At 36.0% G+C, this 20233-nt stretch overlaps 1 protein-coding gene, 1 long non-coding RNA gene and 1 other non-coding gene across 3 annotated transcripts; 2 read left to right on the top strand and 1 right to left on the bottom strand.

Annotated features, from left to right (window-relative positions):
- The first annotated feature begins 5595 nt into the window (after positions 1-5595).
- LOC110764003 (uncharacterized) lies at positions 5596-8810 on the top strand. Its single transcript, XR_002527834.2, has 2 exons — positions 5596-8022; positions 8453-8810. It is a non-coding gene; the product is annotated as an uncharacterized LOC110764003 (long non-coding RNA).
- Positions 8811-13630: 4820 nt separating this feature from the next.
- LOC148296763 (U6 spliceosomal RNA) lies at positions 13631-13733 on the top strand. The gene has a single exon (XR_015834278.1). It is a non-coding gene; the product is annotated as a U6 spliceosomal RNA (small nuclear RNA).
- A 4553-nt stretch (positions 13734-18286) lies between these two features.
- LOC110769427 (putative glutathione S-transferase) lies at positions 18287-19499 on the bottom strand. The gene is made up of 2 exons (XM_021973395.2): positions 19191-19499; positions 18287-18922 (listed from the first exon to the last, which is right to left on the bottom strand). Exons 1-2 carry the CDS (start codon positions 19497-19499, stop codon positions 18557-18559), a joined length of 675 nt encoding a protein of 224 aa, XP_021829087.2. The 3' UTR covers positions 18287-18556.
- Positions 19500-20233: the final 734 nt, after the last annotated feature.

Below are 20233 nucleotides of genomic sequence, written 5' to 3'. Positions count from 1 at the left end.
CCTCTCAGCTTTCCCAAAACTGATGTGCAGATACCAATTTGACGATGGGTCCAACCTCCATTATGTAATGGTCACGAAATTGGAGGTATTTAATTTAGTTTGTTCTGTTGAAAATTTGGAAACATCAAGTAAGAGTTCAAACAACCCTCTTTTTCTAGTTTAGGAGTTGAATGTATTTTGGGTAATGAGTTAATGTAATTGCATGTATTTTGGTTACTTGCTTTTCTTCGTCTTTGTGCTATACATTCATTAGCTTCGTGTTTACACTCCGAAGAGTTTGCCAATAGTCGAGCAGTGTTTGCATTGCAAACATGCAATTGCATGATGGTGATGCAATGCAAGAGTGACTGTGCGCAAACGAAAATAAGAAAAATGGATCATATTTTATTGTACAGGCATAATTAGACATATTTTTTACTATAAATCGAAGGGAGCAATTATCCGAAATACAAAGCATGATAAACGGTAAAGGGCAATAATCCGAATATATTATATTACAAAAGGACCAATTATTCGAAAATACCTAGTAATAAAAATTGTCATGTAGTACGAATCACATTCAAAAATATCCCTAATTTCGTAAACCATAATGTGGTTAACCCTAATATTTAATAATAGTCATAAGGTCATAATGAAGTAGTTACTTGCTTTTCTTTGTCTTTGCACCATACATTCATTAGCTTTGCGTTTTTAAGCTATGTGGAGTTTGCTCACAGGCGGGTAGCGTTTGCATAACACACATGCAATTGCATTTTGATGATGCAATGCAAGAGTGACTGTGCGCAAAACGAAATAAAAATAATGGATCATATTTTATTGTACAGGCATAAGTAGACATATTTTGTACTTTCAATCGTAGGGCGCAATTATTCGAAATACATAGTATCACAAACGGGAAGGGGCAATAATGCGCACATATTACAAACAGTAGCATTTGCATAACACACATCCAAATTTTATTCGATGGGATGGCCCAAAAGACAATTAGGTTACAAAATTGAATTGGGTTTGGGCTTTAGGGTTAAAATTGAATTGGGTTCAGGGTTTAGGGTTTAGGGTTAAAAGTATGAGTCCGTCTATAGTGAGTGGGAAGTTATAAGGGGTGTGTTTGCGGGGTATCTAAGAGCCGTCGGATAAAATCCAACAGTGTAATTTAGTCCTCATTCAATGAAATTGAGTTCAATTTACTTGAGAAATTTCAGTCTTGAATCTGTTTATATTCGCAAGTGTGTGCAATAGAAACATAGGTTTTTTTTTCAAAGAACAATGGAAAATTACTTTTACTTATATTATACATTGAAGAGAGAACATTGTATACGTTGTGTATTTTGTCCCTGTATTCCCCCCTCCTCTTCTCTCTCTCTCTCTCTCTCTCTCTCTAAGATGGACTGTTGGAGTTTTTGTATTGTCACTGTATAGCCTCCTATTGCCCTAGTATTGTCATTATATAGCCTCCAATTGCCTTCGTATTGACATTGTATTGCGTTTGTATTGCCCTTAATTGCCTTTGTATTGCCCCCAATTGCCTTTGTAATTGAAGATAATGCCATAAGGAGTTTGTAACAATTTTCAATGTATTTTTCTGATTTTTAATTATTTATTTACAAATTAAAAAAAAACAACAAAAGAAGGATCAAAATGGACAGTGGTGCAATCACTGGAGGACAGTCGTCACACACACTGACTGCGCCCATTCAGCTTCCGCAATGTGTCACTCCAAACCATTTAATAATAATTTTCTGGGATTTAACTTACAAAATTCATAATAAATTAAATAAAAATCCAAAAACTTCACTGAAATTTGGTAGGAATTCCTTGTGACATTCTTTACGCCTCAAAACTTCAAAAATATAATTTTGACTTATAAAATTTGATGTATGTATAAACATGATATTACGGATAAATGAATTATAACTATTTTCAAATAGATCGGGATCGGGGAGAATTTCTGAAATGTAAAGTCAATATTATCTATATGTATTCGGAAATCATGTGAAAGGGATGTTACTATTTTAGTTTGGATCTAAGAAATTCGATGAATTACCCCTAAACGTTCACATCATAATAGTGCTGGTTGATGAGAGTTGCTTCGAAAACAAAAAAAATAAAGGAAAATAAAATATATTTTTGTTATTCTCCCAATTCCAATAAAATGCAACCAGGTCTAGTTATAGTATGAGTTGGCAATCAGAACTTATAGTGGGGTCTCGAAAAACAAGTAATTTCTACTAGGCCTTTATTCTATTTTTAGGTTCATTAGGGTTTTTTATTGGTTGGGACGTCCAGTTATTTTGGTAGGAATTTTGTATCTTTATTTCCTTCTCAGCAAATAATTTTTTTTCCACAAGGGATCAATGTCTTTCTATGGGATCGCAGGTCTTTTTATTAGCTCTTATTTGTGGTGTTTAATTTTGTGGAATATAGGTAGTGGTTAGAATCGATTCGATATAAAAGATGGCGTAGTGTGTATTTTTCGTTAGGGATTTCTTGAAAAAAAACCGTCGCATATTCCTCCGATTTCTTATGATAGACATTCAGTCCATCATAGAGGAAAAAATGGCAAAAAAGAAAGTATTAATTTCTCTTCTATATCTTGCATTTATATTTCTATTATTTCGTAGGAACTTCCAATTCAAGAGATAGCTGTCCATATATTAATAAGGGATGTATGGGTTCTTGAAGAATTTCATTATATCCCTTCTAAGATCATTAACTCTTATACATAGAAAATGAGACTCAATCTTTTTATTGCGAATTTATATATAAGCTATTTTCTTTCACTCATATAACTATTTGATTTAGTTCATCAACCCTATATAAGTCTAAAGTTGATCTGGAAATTTGACTTTTAATGATGAAAAATCTGAAGAACACCGTCGCAAAAAATGTTTAGCCACGAAAAATCTGATGAACATCCGTCGCTAAAACCTTTTGGTGACGAAAAATCTTCAAATTTCTGGGCAAATCAGCAGCCGGGTTTTTTGGGTTTTAGGTCCTTTTTTAGCTTCAAGTCATCCTAAAATATAATGTACGCCACTTGAGATCCCCAAACTTGGTCCAAATCATAATAATAATCATTCTAAACATGTCGGTGGCTTCAGATTGACCTGAAAAACAACAAAAAAGACATTAGGCAGAAAGTTTGATTTTGACCAAAATAAGAACCTACTTAGCTATGTTGCTATTTTCTGGCATTTAAATTCAACCAATGACCAAAAAAACTTCTGTAACATATCTGAAACGTGCTTTTGTAACAACCCCTTGTATTTTTCTCGTGCTTCTTTTTTAAATCATTGTAACATGATATTTAAATCACAATAAAATTTACATTTAAAACTAAAAATACTCAAAATGAACTAAGTTATCTAGCACTTAAAAGATCACAAGCAACACAATGTAAGAAAACCTTTCTTTTGTTCTCCACGATCTTGACCTTAAATACAAACAAAATAGAAAGAAAATAACTTTGTTAAAAGGCCTTGGGTTTTCATTTATGCAATGAAAAAAAGAGGCTTAATCAAATACACCAAAATTCTGACCAACAGAAGCTCTATATTTTGACTACCTAGTAAATTTTTGTTCACACAACAGATCCCCATCTTCCCTTTCAAGTTCTTAAAGTTGAGTTTAAACATATCAGCACCCTTCAAGTATTTGGAATTCAAGCAAACACATACCAACATAAAGGGTACATATATGATCTCTGGGTTTCTACATGGCATATCTTAAGAGACTAAAATGAGTGCTTCATACCAGGCACTAATGCTTGCAATACATGCTTCAGATAACCAACAAATTATTGAAACATCAACTTGCAAGTCCTGTGTGAAGTTCCCACCACAATTAAATCATACACAATCAGAGGCCTCATGGGTATTTATATATATATTTACAATCAGATCAAGAGGCACTATAACAACCCAGCAGAAACGCACAGTGGGAAAAGAAATACAAAATTTGAATAATTAATTTCTGGAATTGTTAAGTGAAAAAACTGAAACAACAATTCAAAATCACTAGTGATTAGCAATTTACAGCACCAAAAATCACCTCACTCACATCATATAAACATGATAACAAATCCAAGTTACTGAAAAGCAAACACTGTCATGCAATTGTGTCTAGCGACGAGAATCTGACTACTAATCCAAAGCCTAATACACCCTAAACCCCCTAAACACCACAACATCACATTGGTGACCTGGATTTGCACACAGTAGCTTAGTAATTGCATATACTGATATGCAATTGCAAGACACTACTTGCAAGTGCATCAGCCCTCCATTATAATATTGCACAAATAATGCACACAACCCACTCATGCATTTCAAATCCAAATCCAAATCTTAACTAATCCTAACATTACACTTTCGGAACACTTTACGTTTCATAACAAAATATTCAAAAACACTGTCAAATCTACCTACCTACCACGAAAACCCCTCACTTGCATAATTTAAAAACAAAACTATATACTGTAATTGCATTCAGTGACTTGGAGTTGCATACAAGCGATTAGTAATTGCATATAGACATATGCAATTGCATGACAGTATTTAAATTTGCATGAACATTACAACCAACAATGTAGGATACCCACTTCACGTCACCACACTTTCACAATCAGAAACCCACTTCATCTCATGAATGTCAACAACCTACTTCCCCTCTTGCCCCAAGTTATCACCACAAAATTTCAATTAACAATAACATAAAACAAAGTGTTAACTTACTTTCAAAATGAGCTAATACCAAATGCTTTCACAAGGGATCGATTGCAGATGAGAGGAGTGCCAACAACCCACCAATGACTGGAAAAACTCAATTCCAATTCCTATTATCAACCTGAAATGCTAACCCCTAAAATTATCACCAAAATCCAAGCCCTAAAATAAGGGGGTTTTGACAATGATGACAAAGAAGAGAGAGATGTTGCAGAGAGGAGGAAGACCACGAAGAGGATGACTTTGAAGACCACGAATAGGAGTTCAAGAAGAGGAGTTGAAGAAGATATTGAAGACCACAAAGAAATCAATTTGAAGTTCAACCAGATGTTGCAGAGAGGAGGAAGATCACAAAGAGGATGGCTTTGAAGTACACAAAGAGAAGTTGAAGAAGATGACTTTGAAGACCAAGAAAAAATTAGTTTGAACTTCAGCCAGATGAGCTTAGGGAAGAAGATGACGTTGATGCGCGTGAAATCTTTCACTTGTTGACCTGGTGCTCAGGTTTCCCTTGTTTTTAAAAACAAGCACAGTGACTGGCTGTACCGATACGCCCGATGCACCACAGAAGTACTCAAGTTCATATGGGCAACAATTATTTTATATTTTTTCATTGTTTATATTAAATTTTGGTTTGGAAAGGAAGGAAACCCGAGTGTTGACAGCATGCCAAGGGATTGGAGATTTTTGTACCTTGAAAAATTATGGGAAATTGACATAGATAATCACAAAAGATAAACGATAATCAAATATACTCACTTTATAAATTTCAATCAGAAATACTCACTTTGTAATATGAAAGTACCCAATTGCCCTTCATATAAATAAATATGTATTGACCCTTTATCGCCTCAAAAATTCATTTTCTGAAACCCAATTTCTCCCTACTCCTCTCCTCTCTCGTATTCTCCCAAATCTTGCCCAGGCATGACTTCATAGAAAATAGAGAGAGTAGCGACCACGACGACGACATCGATGGATTCTCCAAAGCCTGACTCGGACACTAACACTGAGCTCGAGATACTAATCCAAACCGTAATCCTAACCCTAATTCTTCAAACTCGTTAGTCCCCACCTCCTCCAATGGCCCTGATGTCTGCCTTCTTAAGTTTGCCGGAGACTCCGCTGGCGGGGCATTCATGGGCTCCATTTTTCGCTACGTCCTCTCTCTCTCTCTCTCTCTCTCTCTCTCTCTCTCTCTCTCTCTATATATATATATATATATATATATATATGTTATGCTTTAATTGCTTAATTGTGGTGTTTCTATATGGGAATTTGAGTGGTGCTGATATAGGATTTTGAGTGTTTGACAAAATATGATTTTAGTTAATAGTGTTTTGGGCTTTGCGAAAGGGAGTGAATTTTCTCTTTCTAACTAACGAGGTATTGGAGTTTTGGTGGGTTTTGTTTAGTGTTGCTAATGGTTGAGGTATGCTAGTCTTTTGTTATTTTCAATTCGTATCATGTAGGTTTCTGTTGAGTATTGATATAGTAATTCTTAATATGCTTTCAGATATGTTTTTTGCTGAAATTCTTTATATGAAGTGTATGAATTTTGAATTCAAATTTGTTAAATTTGCCTTATCAAAACCTAACATGGATGCAAATAGGTCTTGTTGTGATTGATTTTGTTATATATGTTTGTGAGTATTGTTTGTTGTGGGTTCCAAATTTTAAAAGTGCTATGATTTTGTTATATATATGTGTTTGTTTGGTTTTTGGAAATTTTGAGTTGGCTGCCTTGATTTAGTTTGATTGTGTTGGTTTTCTTTTGGTATGCAAGCATACTTGAAAATCTGTAACCTTTTTAGAAGCCTCCAACTTGGTCTCAGCCAGAGTGTACCTGGACACTGCGCATAAACCCATAAATAAGCATATATCTTGTAGATGACTACAAAGTCAGAGCCTTTTCTTATTTTTGTGGCATCAGATCAGCCTGTAAATGTTGTAGCACTAGAATATCAGATAATTCAATTCAATTGGAAGATTCTATCAGCCTTAAACATTAGTCTTGTGTTGATTTTTGTATGTTAATATAATTGAAAATTTGGAATTTGTGGGAATTGTTTTATTTTTTTGCTTGCTAAAACCCCTTACTGTGGTTAAGGCTGTCAGGTAGGCTATGTGTTGGGTCATTCAGGCTGAGTGTGTGGCTACAGTTGCAAGAGCCATATTTTTTTGGTGGAAGAAAGAAGGGTAGGGTTCTAGGAAGAGTAGAATGATATTTGAGAATGTAAAGGGTGAGGAGATAGATTATCTGTGGTAGATGGTTCGCTTTCGGGCATCTCTATGGACTTCAATCTCTTCAAATTTTTGGGATAATCTTTCTCTGCCATATTTTCATATTTGATGGTTCTTTGCTCCAATATCTTGTCCATTTTTTGTAATATTTATTTATCTTGAGATATTTGACAAATTTTTTTTTTAATGACAGTTGGACCTAGATTTTTGCCTTATGGAAGATTGTTGTCGTTGAGAGCCTTCATCAATTTGGCTTCTTTGTATTTTCACATAATTTCAAAAATTCAGTATGTGGGGTGTGCAGAAACTGTCTTTTACATGAAATCAGAAAACAATTAAATTCAAATGAGCCTTCTTTGTATGCGTTATCTAAGTTGTGGGTATTAGGATTCAATATGATGAGAATGAGTTGTGTAGCTTTTCTTTCTAGTCTCAGAATACAGCAAATGGGTCTATCCAATCTTTCTTGTACATAATTAGTAAGCCACCACATGACCCACCCAACTACAGAGATTGATCACCAATTGCAAGTAATTAATTGGGTTTCAATTGCTGGCATTCTTTATTTGTGAATATTGGTCCCTTTTCTGGAGAACTTTAATAGTTTTGTGTTGATTCTCACAATATCATGGGTCCAATGTTATATCATTTTACCGGGTATGTAAGTCTTAATTTGTGTCTTTGTGTCTTGATTCAAAATGCTATAAAATTATAATAAACTTTGGATATACTGGTTCTCAATGGACTTTGCTGAGTTGATTTTTGCAAAAACTGTTGTGAATAATGTCCTATTATAAATAATGAAATTTGCTGAGTTTTTGGTGAAGTTCCAAATTATAATGTCCAATTTCTAAATAATGATCAACTTTCCTTGATGAAGTTTCGAAATAATGTCCAATAATACTGTAGTTGGTCATTTCCTTGATAGATTATACACATCATACTTGATAGTAACTGATCTTTAGGAATTTTTATGCACTTACCATTTTCATTTTGTAGGTTATCTAGGTGAGCGTAGGGCTAAAGTTGCAGAGCTATCAAATTTGGTCATCTAGTAAGTGATTAATGTTTAGGATATTACGAATTCCCATAGTTTCATAGTCAACGATGACAATTGATACGGAAAACTATATTTTGATTCTCAATTTTCATTTGCTTGCATTGGTTTTATGGATGTGGCAAGTTAACTTCGTACGATATAGAAACCAAGGGGTGTACAATGCACATAGTATGAAGTTTGAATGGTTTGATTGTGTTTGCAATAGGAATGTCGAATGTAAGGGGGCATGAATGTCTTGTGAGAAGAAATGTAATTTATGTAGGAAGCTTTGGTCATACAATACCAAATGTTAGAAACTAAATGATTCCAATTACAAATGTGAGAGAGTCACAGACTTTAACTTAATGTTTATACTTACACTTTTCTCAATCTTGAGTTTTGTTGTCATACTTTGGTGGATAAAAAGCAATTGGGAATGTTGCAGAAACGGGGTGTGTGGAACTACACATGCGAGTGAATATCACCTTCATAACACAGCTCATCACTTGGAGGTTTGAGATTGGGCAAAAGCTACTGGTTTCTACACAGTTAGAAGATGGCTTTGAGAAATGAAGATGCGCAACCAGTTTTGTTCCAGCACATAATCATTGTTGTAATAGGAGTGGAATTGGATATTAGTTGTGCTTTGATGTGATCAGCTATTCCTTATTTATTAGTTGTGGTTTTATGAATTAGTAACCATGAAACTAGAGTGGATAGAGAAACTGTATATGTATATGTTTAGCTAATAAGTAGCCTAGCAATATAAACTCAAGTTTATGTATTGCATTGTTATTGCCCTTTATTGCTTTCTTATTGTGCCTCTATTGCTGTCTTAACTCTTTTTTCACCTCTGTCTGAACAATTATAAAGCTAAAGTTGGACTATCAGGTTTACGTATTGCCTTCTTGTTGCCCTTATATTGCCTCCCTATTGCTCTTCTATTGTTGTCTTGGCACCTTTTTTTCCCCTCTTTTTGCAATTATAGAGTTGAAATTGGACGCAGGTTTACGTATGGCCTTCTTATTGCCCTTTTATTGTGTTCTTATTGCTCATCTATTGTTGTCTTAGCACCTTGGTTTTCACCTCTGTCTTTGCAATTATAGAGTTAAAGTTGGACTATCATGTTTACGTATTGCCTTCTTATTGCCCCTTTATTGTGTTCCTATTGCTCCTCTATTACTATCTTAGCACCTTATTTTTCACCTCTGTCTTTGCAATTATAGAGTTGAAAGACTATCAAGTTTAAGTATTGCCTTCTTATTGCCTTCCTATTGTACCTCTATTGTTGTCTTAACTCTTTTTCACCACTGTCTTGACAATTATAAAGCTGAAGTTGGACTTCCAGGTTTACGTATTGCCTTCTTATTGCCCTTTTATTGTGTTCCTATCGCTGCTCTATTGCAGTCTTAGCACTTTTTTTTTTTTTTCTTCATGTCTGTGACAAACAAATTGTAGTTAGATTATGAATTCTTTGTATTGCCTCTTTATTCCACTGCCCTTGTATTGCACCACAATTCAATTTAAGTTTCTAGCCACCTACTTTACGTTTCTACACCAATCATGCACATAACATCATACATGCACATTCAATAAATGTTACAAATAGCTGTATCATGATCTATACAATTGGGTACCTATAAGGATACCTATTTCCAAAAACAAAAACAGCGACATGTCAGGAACACAAATTGTACATAAAGTTAGGTAGCAAAGATCCCTACTTAATGGAATGAGACATACAAACTAAACAATTGTAACATCTAAATGATCTTATTCTTGTTAGTGACGGGGATAGCTTCTTTGTATGTACTTCGATAGTGACCCTTCACACCGCATCTTGAGCATTTTCTTTCTCATGAGTCCTCTCCTTTAGAAGGTATTCTTTGTGTCTTACGATGGCCCGACATAACCTTTGAAATAGGAGGGAGGAGATTTACATTTTGGACATTTTCGGGAATAACCTATGTCCCTTGAGGTGGTACAGGATAAATGGATTCAGCATATGTAGCTGCCTATGTAGCTCGAGTGTAATACGAAGAGGCAAATGAGTATGGGTTCAATTTTAAGTGCCGACATACCGCAATAGCATGCTTGCACGGGAGTTGCTCTAAGTCAAACTTTCTACACGTACAACTATGGTTTTGCAAGTGCACGAGACCGTTCATATCACCATCAAGCACATTATACTCCACATTATTGATTTTAACCACATTCATACTTGAACCAGCGTCTAATCTCTTCCTCAACTTTTTTTCGCCTAAATCAGGGCACAACATAGATTTACATTTCATTGATAAATCTCGACGTTGATAAAACCAATTTTGAAGCATTTTCCTAATTTCTTCGATCAAATGTACCACCGGAAGCATCCTTGCAAAACTAAGAACTGAATTAATGGACTTTGCAATATTAGTTGTCATGACATTATATCATTGTCCGTCACAATGGGCTTGAGACCACTTATGGAGCCCTGCACGTACTAGGTAAGTTTGCACTCGCTCATTGTTTATCATGGAGAAATACCAATTGAACTCTGCTAGACGATAAGACTTGGCTGCCCGCACAAAAAACCCCAATATCGGATCCTGCTTCTTCAACTTAAATGAGGCTTTCATATTGCCCTTCAAGTGATAAAGCAAATACCATGTGCTTTCTCAGGAAAAACTCTTTTCAACCCATTTTCTATGCTAAGATTTCGATCAGATATGACAATGAGATTCGAGCAATCACCAATTGCACAATGTAGTTTTGTGAAAAACCACTCCTAAGCTGCATCTGTCTTCAAATCTCCAATCCCAAAGGCAAGAGGATATATATTACGATTTCCGTAAAATACGGTGGCAACAAACAAAACACCTTTGTACTTGCACTTCAAATGGGTAGCATCAACAGTAATCACAGGACGCATTGATGACTTAAATCCTCTTATGCATGCACCAATTGACATAAAAAAAAAATATAAAAAGTGGTTGGCTGCATCAGTCTCAATGTATGTCAAAGTTCCAGGATTTGTACGCTCCAATTCATAACAATAGGAAGGGAGAATAGCATATGACTCTTCTGCAGACCCTCTAATTATCTTTAAAGCTAACTCTCGGCTTCTCCAAGCTTTAGAGTAGCTTATGGTCACACCAAAATTTTGTCGCACATCTTCGATGATATCACCTGCAGTATAAATGGTGTGGGAATCCTTGAATCTGCGTTTCACAGAGTCGGACAACAATCCAGTACTAGCTTGACGATGGTGACTACTAAGATACCTTAGATCACATTCATGAAATGGATCGTATTTAACAACCCTAAACTCATGTAATCCAACTTTATATGCTCGAAGTCGCCAAGGGCAAGGAAGTTGCCAACAACGAACACACAATCTACGTTTCCCAGATTGGACTGTTCTAAATCGAAAGTGGCCTCTGACTGCTGCTAAACATAAGGTTTTTATAAGGGCAAGCTTATTTGGAAAAACTCGTCCAACCTTAAAATTTGCTCCCCAATTTATGCAAGAAAGACCTCCACCATAATCAATATCTTCCACACTCTTACCATGCACCAAATGAACCTGGCTTGTATGCATTTGAGTCCAACTTGATCGTTGCAGAGTTTCAGATTGCACTTGTGTAACCTGCACCGTGGAGGCTTGGAAATTGCTTTCTCGATGAGGATGCACGTTTGGCATAGAGTACGCTTCCTCTTCGTTGCTAGGTACACAAAAATCTGTGACTATGTTTTCAGCACATTCAAAATTAACATCTTCAACCCAATCTTTCCAATTAAAACCAGTTACACCATTTTCAGTTCTGCTATCCCCAATTACCTCATTCTATCTCTCACAACAACTGCAGGGGGAGCATTGCTACTCCCAATTCTTACAATGCCATTGCAGCCTTGAATACCATTTCCTTCTATAATTTTGAGGGTTGCTAATAAAGGGTTTACTTTAGAGGTCATAACATCCGTGTTGTACTTTAGAAAATATTGAACGTCATCATTGTCTTCAACCTTTAGGTGCTTATAGGCAGATGATGATAGAGGAACAGAAAACTTCAGTGTGACAATGTATTTGTTGCGATCTGCATTCGTGATCAATTATGCCTTTAGCCTTGCCACCTTCATAACTTTCAATGTTATCCTTGTGAACCCAGCCTCCGTTGTAGAATAACAATATTCCAACAGTATCCATTTCTGCAAATAACATCAATAAATCAATCTATTTGCATCCTCATCATAAGGTATACTCATTTCTTTACATTACCAAATTGGAAATCAAAACAGAAAACTATAGTTTTTAGCAAAACTAACCTAACCTAGAATGCCAATCAAATCCAATTCAAAGACTTAAAATTTCACACTTAAGCATCTAAATTGAGGGAAAAACTGACCTAACTAACCTATTTCTAGGCTAGACAAAATTAAGATTTGATTTTTATGTTTCGTGTTATTTTGGGCAAAATGCTTTATGGGTATTGAAGAAGGGGACAAATAGCTTAAAACTGAAAATTACAAACAAGGGTTGCATACCATCAAATTTATTGGCATATATATATTGGCAATTACAAAACAAAGCCACACACTGGTCTTGAAGCAACCTATAAAATTCTTCATCACCCTTACTAGTGCACTCTCAGGAGTGTTCAAAAAGCCAAAAGCAATGAAATTGATACATAACTATTGAACTTGTATGGTGTATAAAATGAGATATGAAACCTATTTCAAAATTGAAAACATAATGAACTACATAAAAAATTGTCCTTTTACTCTCATATTGCAAATTATTTGTTCGTGAAATATTTTCCAGAAACTTATTTCATTTCCTTTTAAACAAACAGGATTAGAAGCCAAACCCCTAAAATTCAAAATTGAAGCAAAAACTGGCCTAACTAACCTATTTCTATGCTAGAGAATCAAGATTTGATTTTTATTTTTTGTGTTATTTTGCAAAATGATTCCTGAGTATTGAAGAAGGGGAAAAATAGTTTGAACTCAAAATTACAAAAACAAAGTGACAAAGGATCAGAAGAGAGCACCTTGTGGCAATGGGTCTGGCGGGTTTCTGTTGTTGATGCGCCCTCTTCTATTCCTTTTGTTTCTCCTTTGTGTAGGCTTTTGAGGGGTGGGCGTGGTCTCCTCTTGAATTAAGGTGCTGGTCTCAGATGCTCTACGTGCGACAGAGGAGAGAAGAGCTAGAGAGTTGGGTTCAAATCAGAAATGAATTTTTGAGAGGAGATAAAAGGTAAATATTGAGTATTTATATGGAGGGTAACTTGGTACTTTCAGGTTAGAAAGTGAGTATTTGTGGTTAAGTTTTATAAAGTGATTATTTCTGATTAAGGTTTATCTTTAGTGACTATCTATGTCAATTTCCCAAAAATTATCCAAATCTGAGGTCAATGTTAATCAAGAAATCTTAAGATGTTTAGAATGAGAAACTGTGAACCTTTTTACTTATAACTTAAATGGGTTTGTAATTCAATCCACTGTGTGTTGGAGATTGGGCTTAGGGCCCGATAAATGTTAGGAGTGGCTCGACTATTAAAAAGGAGGTTGCAAAATAAGTCCCACATTGAAAAACACCTCTATGCATGAAAGCTTTATATATGATCGTTTAACAACAAAGCTTGTCCCTTCGGGGACATCCGATAAAATTGGAACGATACAGAGAAGATTAGCATGGCCCCTGCGCAAGGATGACACGCATAAATCGAGAAATGGTCCAAATTTTTTTGCACTTTTTGCGACATAATTTTTTTTCCTGCCTTCTGCATGGTGTTGAATGCAGAGGTTTTATAAGCTATCGGAACAATGAGCATTTGCATTCATAGGCTTCGACGGTTCGTGGGCTTAATTGTTGATCTTCCATGTCAAAATCTTGCCTGCTAGGTGTTGCGTAGATACAGCTGCACCAAAATGGATTCAGTTGCATCCTCAACTTGTGATACTCGCAAGTGCACGAACCGTTGGTAGTTTAGCGTATGTAAGTGCGAGGTCGATTCCACAGGGATTGGTGATTGAATGATCCAATTTAGTTTCCCTACACAAAATAGAAACAAAAACAAAGAACATAAAACAAGGAAGAAAGAAATAAGTAATTCAAGCAAATAAGTTCCCAAGTTCAATTAGATTAATGGATTGATTCTAGCTAAAGTATGATTAAGCCATGGTGTGTGGTCATAACCTTGTGTTCCTAATTCCCTAATTTGATCATTTGTTGTCTAACCTAAAATTAAGCATTAGGAACCCATTAAGCATAGAAGAACATTTTAAACAACCAAGCATGTATCTAATCCCTGTTGTCGAATGTCCATACATACTCTTCCTATTCATAGTTCAATTCGAATTAAAGCATGGTGTATACTCTTAATTCAAACCAAGATAGCTAACATGCAAGCCTAAATGGTGATCAATCATTCAAACTAGCATATTAACTTATAAGCATAATGAATAAGAACAAAAACCATAATTGAAACTTGGAAACTAATTAAACTTGAATACTTAAGAAAGAATGTACATTACAAGAAAAATAAATTACAACTAAGAAAACATTAAGGAAACTAAGAGAACTTTGAGGAAGAAAGGAAGTGTTTGAGAACTTTGAGGAGGGAGAAGAAAGTGTTTGGGAACTTTAGAGAATTTTGGAAGAACATGTGTTTGAGAGCTTTGAGGATTTTGGAAGGGAATGTGTTTAAGACATGGGGAATTTGGAAGAGAGTGTTTGAGAACTTGGAGGATTTGGAGAAGAAAGTAGAGAGGTGTTTTGAGAGCTTTGTGGATTTTGGAAGAGAGTGTTTAGGAACTTTGAGAATTTGGAAGAGAGTGGTTGAGAACTTTAGAGAATTTGATGAAGGAAATGGGAGAAGTGTTTGGGAAGTGTTTGGAGAAGAGAGTATTTGAAGAATTTAGAAGAAGAGAAAGGAAAAGTGTTTGATATTTAGTACAAAGAAAATTTAATAGAATGATCTTATTACAACAATTGAGAACTACAAAGGGAAACTAAGAGAATTTGAGGGAGAGAAGGGAAGGGAGCTCTAGAGAAGTGCTTGAGAGCTCCCCCCCTTGGGGTGTGTTTACAAGCTTAGAGAACTTCCCTATTTATAGGCCTAGGGGAAGTGAAAATCTGAATTCAATATGGCTAATGCATACAACACTTGTTTTATAAAATCTGAAATGGTTGATGCACTTGTATTAGAAAATCTAAATTGGGTGATGCACTTGTATTAGAAAATCTTGAATTGGTTGATGCACTTCACCAATAGATCCCACCAGCAGCCCTAGCTCATCTTCATATCACCATGACCAAGCTTCCAACCAGAAATGATAGCTCATACCTAGCTCACCATGACCAAGCATCCAACCAGCACATGCTGAGGTCAGCATGACCAGCAACTTCAAGGGCTTACAACTTGGGCTTCTCTTAATCAAATTAGGACTTTAAGCACTCAAAATTGAAGTTCAGAATGTCTTCTTTCCAGCCATATGTTATTTGGGCCAATCCAAGGTCGGAGGAAGAAGTTAAGGCCGAAACAAATTGCTAACTCAATTTCTGCGCTGATAAGATCCATCCTGAGCATGGTTCTGTGTTTGCTAGGTAACGGACTCCAAATTTATCCAATGGGGCTGAATTTTGGATATGTTATAGTACACACCAATTGGAACAACTTTCATGAAGAATGTGGCCTCATTCGAGCTATGTAGGTTGTTGAAACAATGCTTGCAATATGACCTACGGAACTGGACTGGCAGGGGGCTGTAGCCAAAATGAGTTTGTCTTTAAGCTCTTCATCCATTCATCCAAATTAGGCCTTAACATGCTTGAATTGCATGAATTATGCTCTCTAAAGCCATCATTATTACCTAAAGCTAAATGAACTGAAAGATAAACACAAAAAGGATTAAAAGCACAAGTTTAACTCAAAAACATAACCAAATCATAAGTTAAAAGGGTACAAAATGATATGTAATTTATGCACCGATCACTAGGTGTTTGATAAAAAGCCTCTGTTACTATGACCCTTATAAAATTGTTGAGTATGTACTTGTAATGCCTCTTTAGATGATCCCTTGCACTTTGGTATCTCCATTTTTACTATATAACCAAGTCAATGTTCACAATATAAGATGTAAAAACCCAAAATATATGTTTCTTTCAGTTAAGTTATGTGGGCATTCGTTTAGAAGTTTCAATCTTGGTTGTTTGAGAAATTCGTAAATCATGACGGTAGCCATTTACATTTTGATATAGGATTGTAGACTGCAAGGATAGAAACAAACAGCAGAGCTACAATTTTACAGTATTGTGGCTGCAAAGAAGTTATGGAATGAAGCAGCCAAGGTATGTGTTATTTGAATCCCATGGAGTTTTTGCTTCCATATTTGCAATTACATGGTTGGGAATGCACATGATTATTTCTCCACACTCTAGCCATTTGAGTTAGTAGATTCTGTTTGTGCCTCTTATTTTCTGTACAAAGTCACCCTAGGTTGTCCTGTTTCTCCTTCCTGTACTTGTTTGGTAAATGCTTAATAGAAGTCATTATAGACTTTAATTAGGAATTTGTTGGTCCTTTTTTCCGTCGAGTGCTCTTCTTGCCAGACACGAGGGTTGGCTTGCTCAGGAGAGCGGGGAGATCGCTGGACCGACACCAATGCCCCGATTGGATCTTCTTGGCTCACGGAGAAGGTTCTCTCAATCTTTCGACAAAATTGAAAGTTGAATCAGGTTGACATCAGGGTCGAACAGGCACCAAGTTGGACCTGACTCCTTGATTCCTTATGGCTCTGATCCGGTTATCTGCTTCATAGGCATGCCACTGTTGGGTTTGAAACCAGCCCAACAGATATGGTATGAGGGTGTGTGGTGAGGTGATTTTGTAAGGTTCGTGCCTCCTTTTTGGACTTCTGTTCAAGCCATTATGCTCCAAGGGGGGTACAGGCCTAGATTAGTTCTTTTCTATGCCTCAATCAAGAGGACTTCAATATTCTCTCATTTGTGTATGTCAGTCTTGGCCAGTACGAGCAATACCTGATCAAGTAAGGGGAAAAACCAAGTTTGCGGTTAATAAATACCCTATCCGGGTTTAAAAACCTAGTTTGAATTCAAACCGTCCTCGCTTTGGGCCAACAGTCGATTCGGGCCCAATGACGTAACTTTCGGGCTCGATCAGCTTGTCATCCTTTAGGTCAATGTAACCCTATTCCGGCCGAGACCTTCTTTTGGGTCCGAATAAGCTTAAAAATAATTTGCGGAGTCGCATAATTTAATTAAACATTTATCGCATGCACATATAAAGGTTATTGAATGATGAAAGTGTGATGAAATAGTTAAAACAAATTTTGCAATTCCTGCTTATCTGATTTTTAAACTTGACAGTAAGAGAAAAGCAAGGGTTCTTATTCTCATACATATATATTTGATTGGTTTAAACATAAAGTATAGAACGATGGAGGGTTGGAGATTTCTCTATCCAGTCAGATAAGTACATGAATTCAAACTGATTGTTTTTCAAAAGAATATCATACCATGAAGATGGCAGAGCAACAAAAAGATAAGTGCATGAGTGGCCAACTGGTTATCTGGAAATCAAGCAGGCTGAGTTGAAAAGATCTTGAGTTTTTCAAGTATTTTTTGAGACGTTACGTCTAGTTTGGAGAGAGAGTCCGCTTCTTCTGTGTTAGAGACTCTTTATTTATAGACACGGAGAGAGCTTCAAGTAATGATGACTGGAAGAGGATATTTGGTTGTTGCCCAAAGTCAACTGCTGGTTTGACGATCTGAACTAGTTCATAGTAGGGATGATGGAACGTTCCTGACAATAATTTCTGGTCCCTTGCGTCAATCTTCTGACTTGAGTCTTTTGTACTCGAGAATCCGGTAAGCGACGTGGTCCTTTTCTGGTTTTGGTGGCTCTTAGACAGCTTGCTTCCTTGTTGGGAGAGAAGGTGGTCAAGTCATCATTAATGGTGACAATCTCTTTTAGACCCTCATGTGGATCTATGTGTAACGGTTACCGATTCTTTTTTAACTTTAGCGTATCCTAAAGTTTTGGGCTTTTGTCCCTGGGCTTTTAGATTTAAATACGTCCCATGTTGACGACCCTTTAAGCAGAAAGAGAAGGGTCCCTTGGTTTTGAGAAAGATAAAATGGACTTGGGCCTAAAAAATATTCTTTTTGAAATGGTAAATCAGTTTTGGCCCATTTAGCAAAACTGGATACAAACATAATTTTTGGTACCTTTTCACTCAGTAACATTTATGCTAATAGCGTAAGTAGTAGAAACACATAAAACATTTACTTGATCATCTGCAAGAAAAGACCAGAAGTGCTTCGATAACCCGAAAGGAGAGAGAAGAAAAACACTTTTATATAGTTCAACCAAACCATACACAATAAGAAGAAGTGCCTTTGGCATGATTAAAAATATTCTTAAACACACTCTCATTTAGATTTCTTATTTGACTAAAATCCATGATCCTCTCTGTAATTCTTGATAGTAAGACCAGTATCTAACTCTTCCCCTCGTTTCCATTCATGAAATGGTCGCAAGCCGTCTCATTTTGGTGCTTTTTTCAAAAGGTGATCCTCGCGAATAGCCTGAAATTTGGCGACAAGTTTGTCTCTAGATGGCCAATTATCTTTGATTATAGGAGCATCTGCAAAAGTCAATTTCCATGCTGATAGCAATGGAAACTCTTCTTCTGTTAGCAATTTCATTCCGGTTGCGTCTTCAAACACACTACTCTCATAGTGTGCAAGCCATCCAAGTGCAATATCTAGGAATCCAAGCTTCTCTCCCCCAAAGAATTTCTTTCCCTTTAGCTCTTCTTCCAAGTACTTCAAGTTCTCCTTGGCTTTTACAATAGCTTCCTCTTGCTCTTTCCCTTCATTGATAAATGACTCCCAAATAGATGGCAAAACCTTCATGGCAAATCACAAACCAAAACAAACAATCAAACAATGAAAAATATTTTATTGACCAATTTTGAATTAGCTTCAAATGGGATGCCACGTATATCATCTACATAATACACTTATATTTACTTTTATTTTTTGCGTAGAAAAATTTAGTCAAATGTGTGAAACTTAATATGAAAATTTGCTGAGTATCTTGTACAAAATTATTGTGCCATATTTAAGTTTTACAAGCATGCAAATATCTGATTATGAAAGAATGGTTTTAGGTTACCTTGTCATCACCAAACTTGGCCCAAAAGCGTGCGGCGGCTCTCTCAAGAGGATCTTCAGGCAGCAAGGGTTTTTCCTTCCAAGTTTCATCGATGTATTCAAGAACTACAAATGACTCAACAATTGGTTTTCCGTTGTGCACAAGCACTGGAACCTTTTTATGAATAGGGTTATACTGAAGAAGCAAAGGGCTTTTGTTTGAAAGATCTTCATAGATTGTTTCATATGGGACACCTTTGAGTTTCAGTGCCCAAACTATTCTCAAAGCAAAAGGACTTGACCATGTCCTAAAGAGCTTCACTTCTGCCATTTTTGCTGTTAATTTGAGCTATGATCTGCTATCCTTTTATGCTTAACTTTCACCTAGGAATTTTGCCAAGGTGCCCTAAGCTTTCTTGTATTTCTTTATGAAACCTTCTATATTGGTAAGTATGACTTGGTCCCTAGAAATTATGACATGTTAACTTCTTGCTTGCTCTTGAAAGAAAAAAGACATGGGCTGCCCAGAAATATTTTGCTTTCAAGTATTTTTTTATAGTAGAAACGATAGTCTAAACTACAAGCGGGAGAGGAGTTTTCACACACACACTATCAAGGTGTCATGGAGGTTCAAACATAAGACCAGGTATCTGCAAAGCAAGCTCCTTTTTCATTGACTTAGACTCGTTGGTCATCACAGTACAGGTTTTAGTAGTGTTATTTTGCAACATTATGATTTTCAAGTTTCTTTCAAAAGAATCAAAATTCCATTAGTTTCATTTTATATAAATCCATTTATACCACTTGAGAGAAGAAATAGTTCAAGAAACCATCTCCGTTGTGAAATTAGGAAAAATATGGGGAAAAAGTGTGTGTAGAGAAAAAGAAAGGATTTTTGTTGTAAGCTCCGATGTCTTCACCAAAAGAGGCTTCTATTTGTTCTCTTCCCAGTCTGGACGTCTGTTTTTGGTCTATGTGCCGGCTATGTACAGATGCGCTTTGGAAAATTAAATATCAAGTGAGACTTGAGTTGAAAAGAAAAACAAAAAAACTCTATTATGATTT

This window comes from Prunus avium, chromosome 2 (genome assembly GCF_965620075.1).
Source record: "Prunus avium chromosome 2, drPruAviu1.hap1.1, whole genome shotgun sequence".
In the NCBI taxonomy this organism is placed as follows: Eukaryota; Viridiplantae; Streptophyta; class Magnoliopsida; order Rosales; family Rosaceae; genus Prunus; species Prunus avium.
Note: the sequence above shows the minus strand (reverse complement) of the source record. Positions and strands in the feature narration are given on the sequence as shown.

Bases quoted from the DNA above. Each gene is read 5' to 3' on its own strand.
- LOC110769427 (XM_021973395.2), bottom strand. From the start codon at position 19,499: ATGGCAGAAGTGAAGCTCTTTAGGACATGGTCAAGTCCTTTTGCTTTG. The intron at 18,923-19,190 runs GTAACCTAAAAC...TTTGCCATGAAG, and splicing joins CCAAGTTTGGTGATGACAAG to GTTTTGCCATCTATTTGGGA.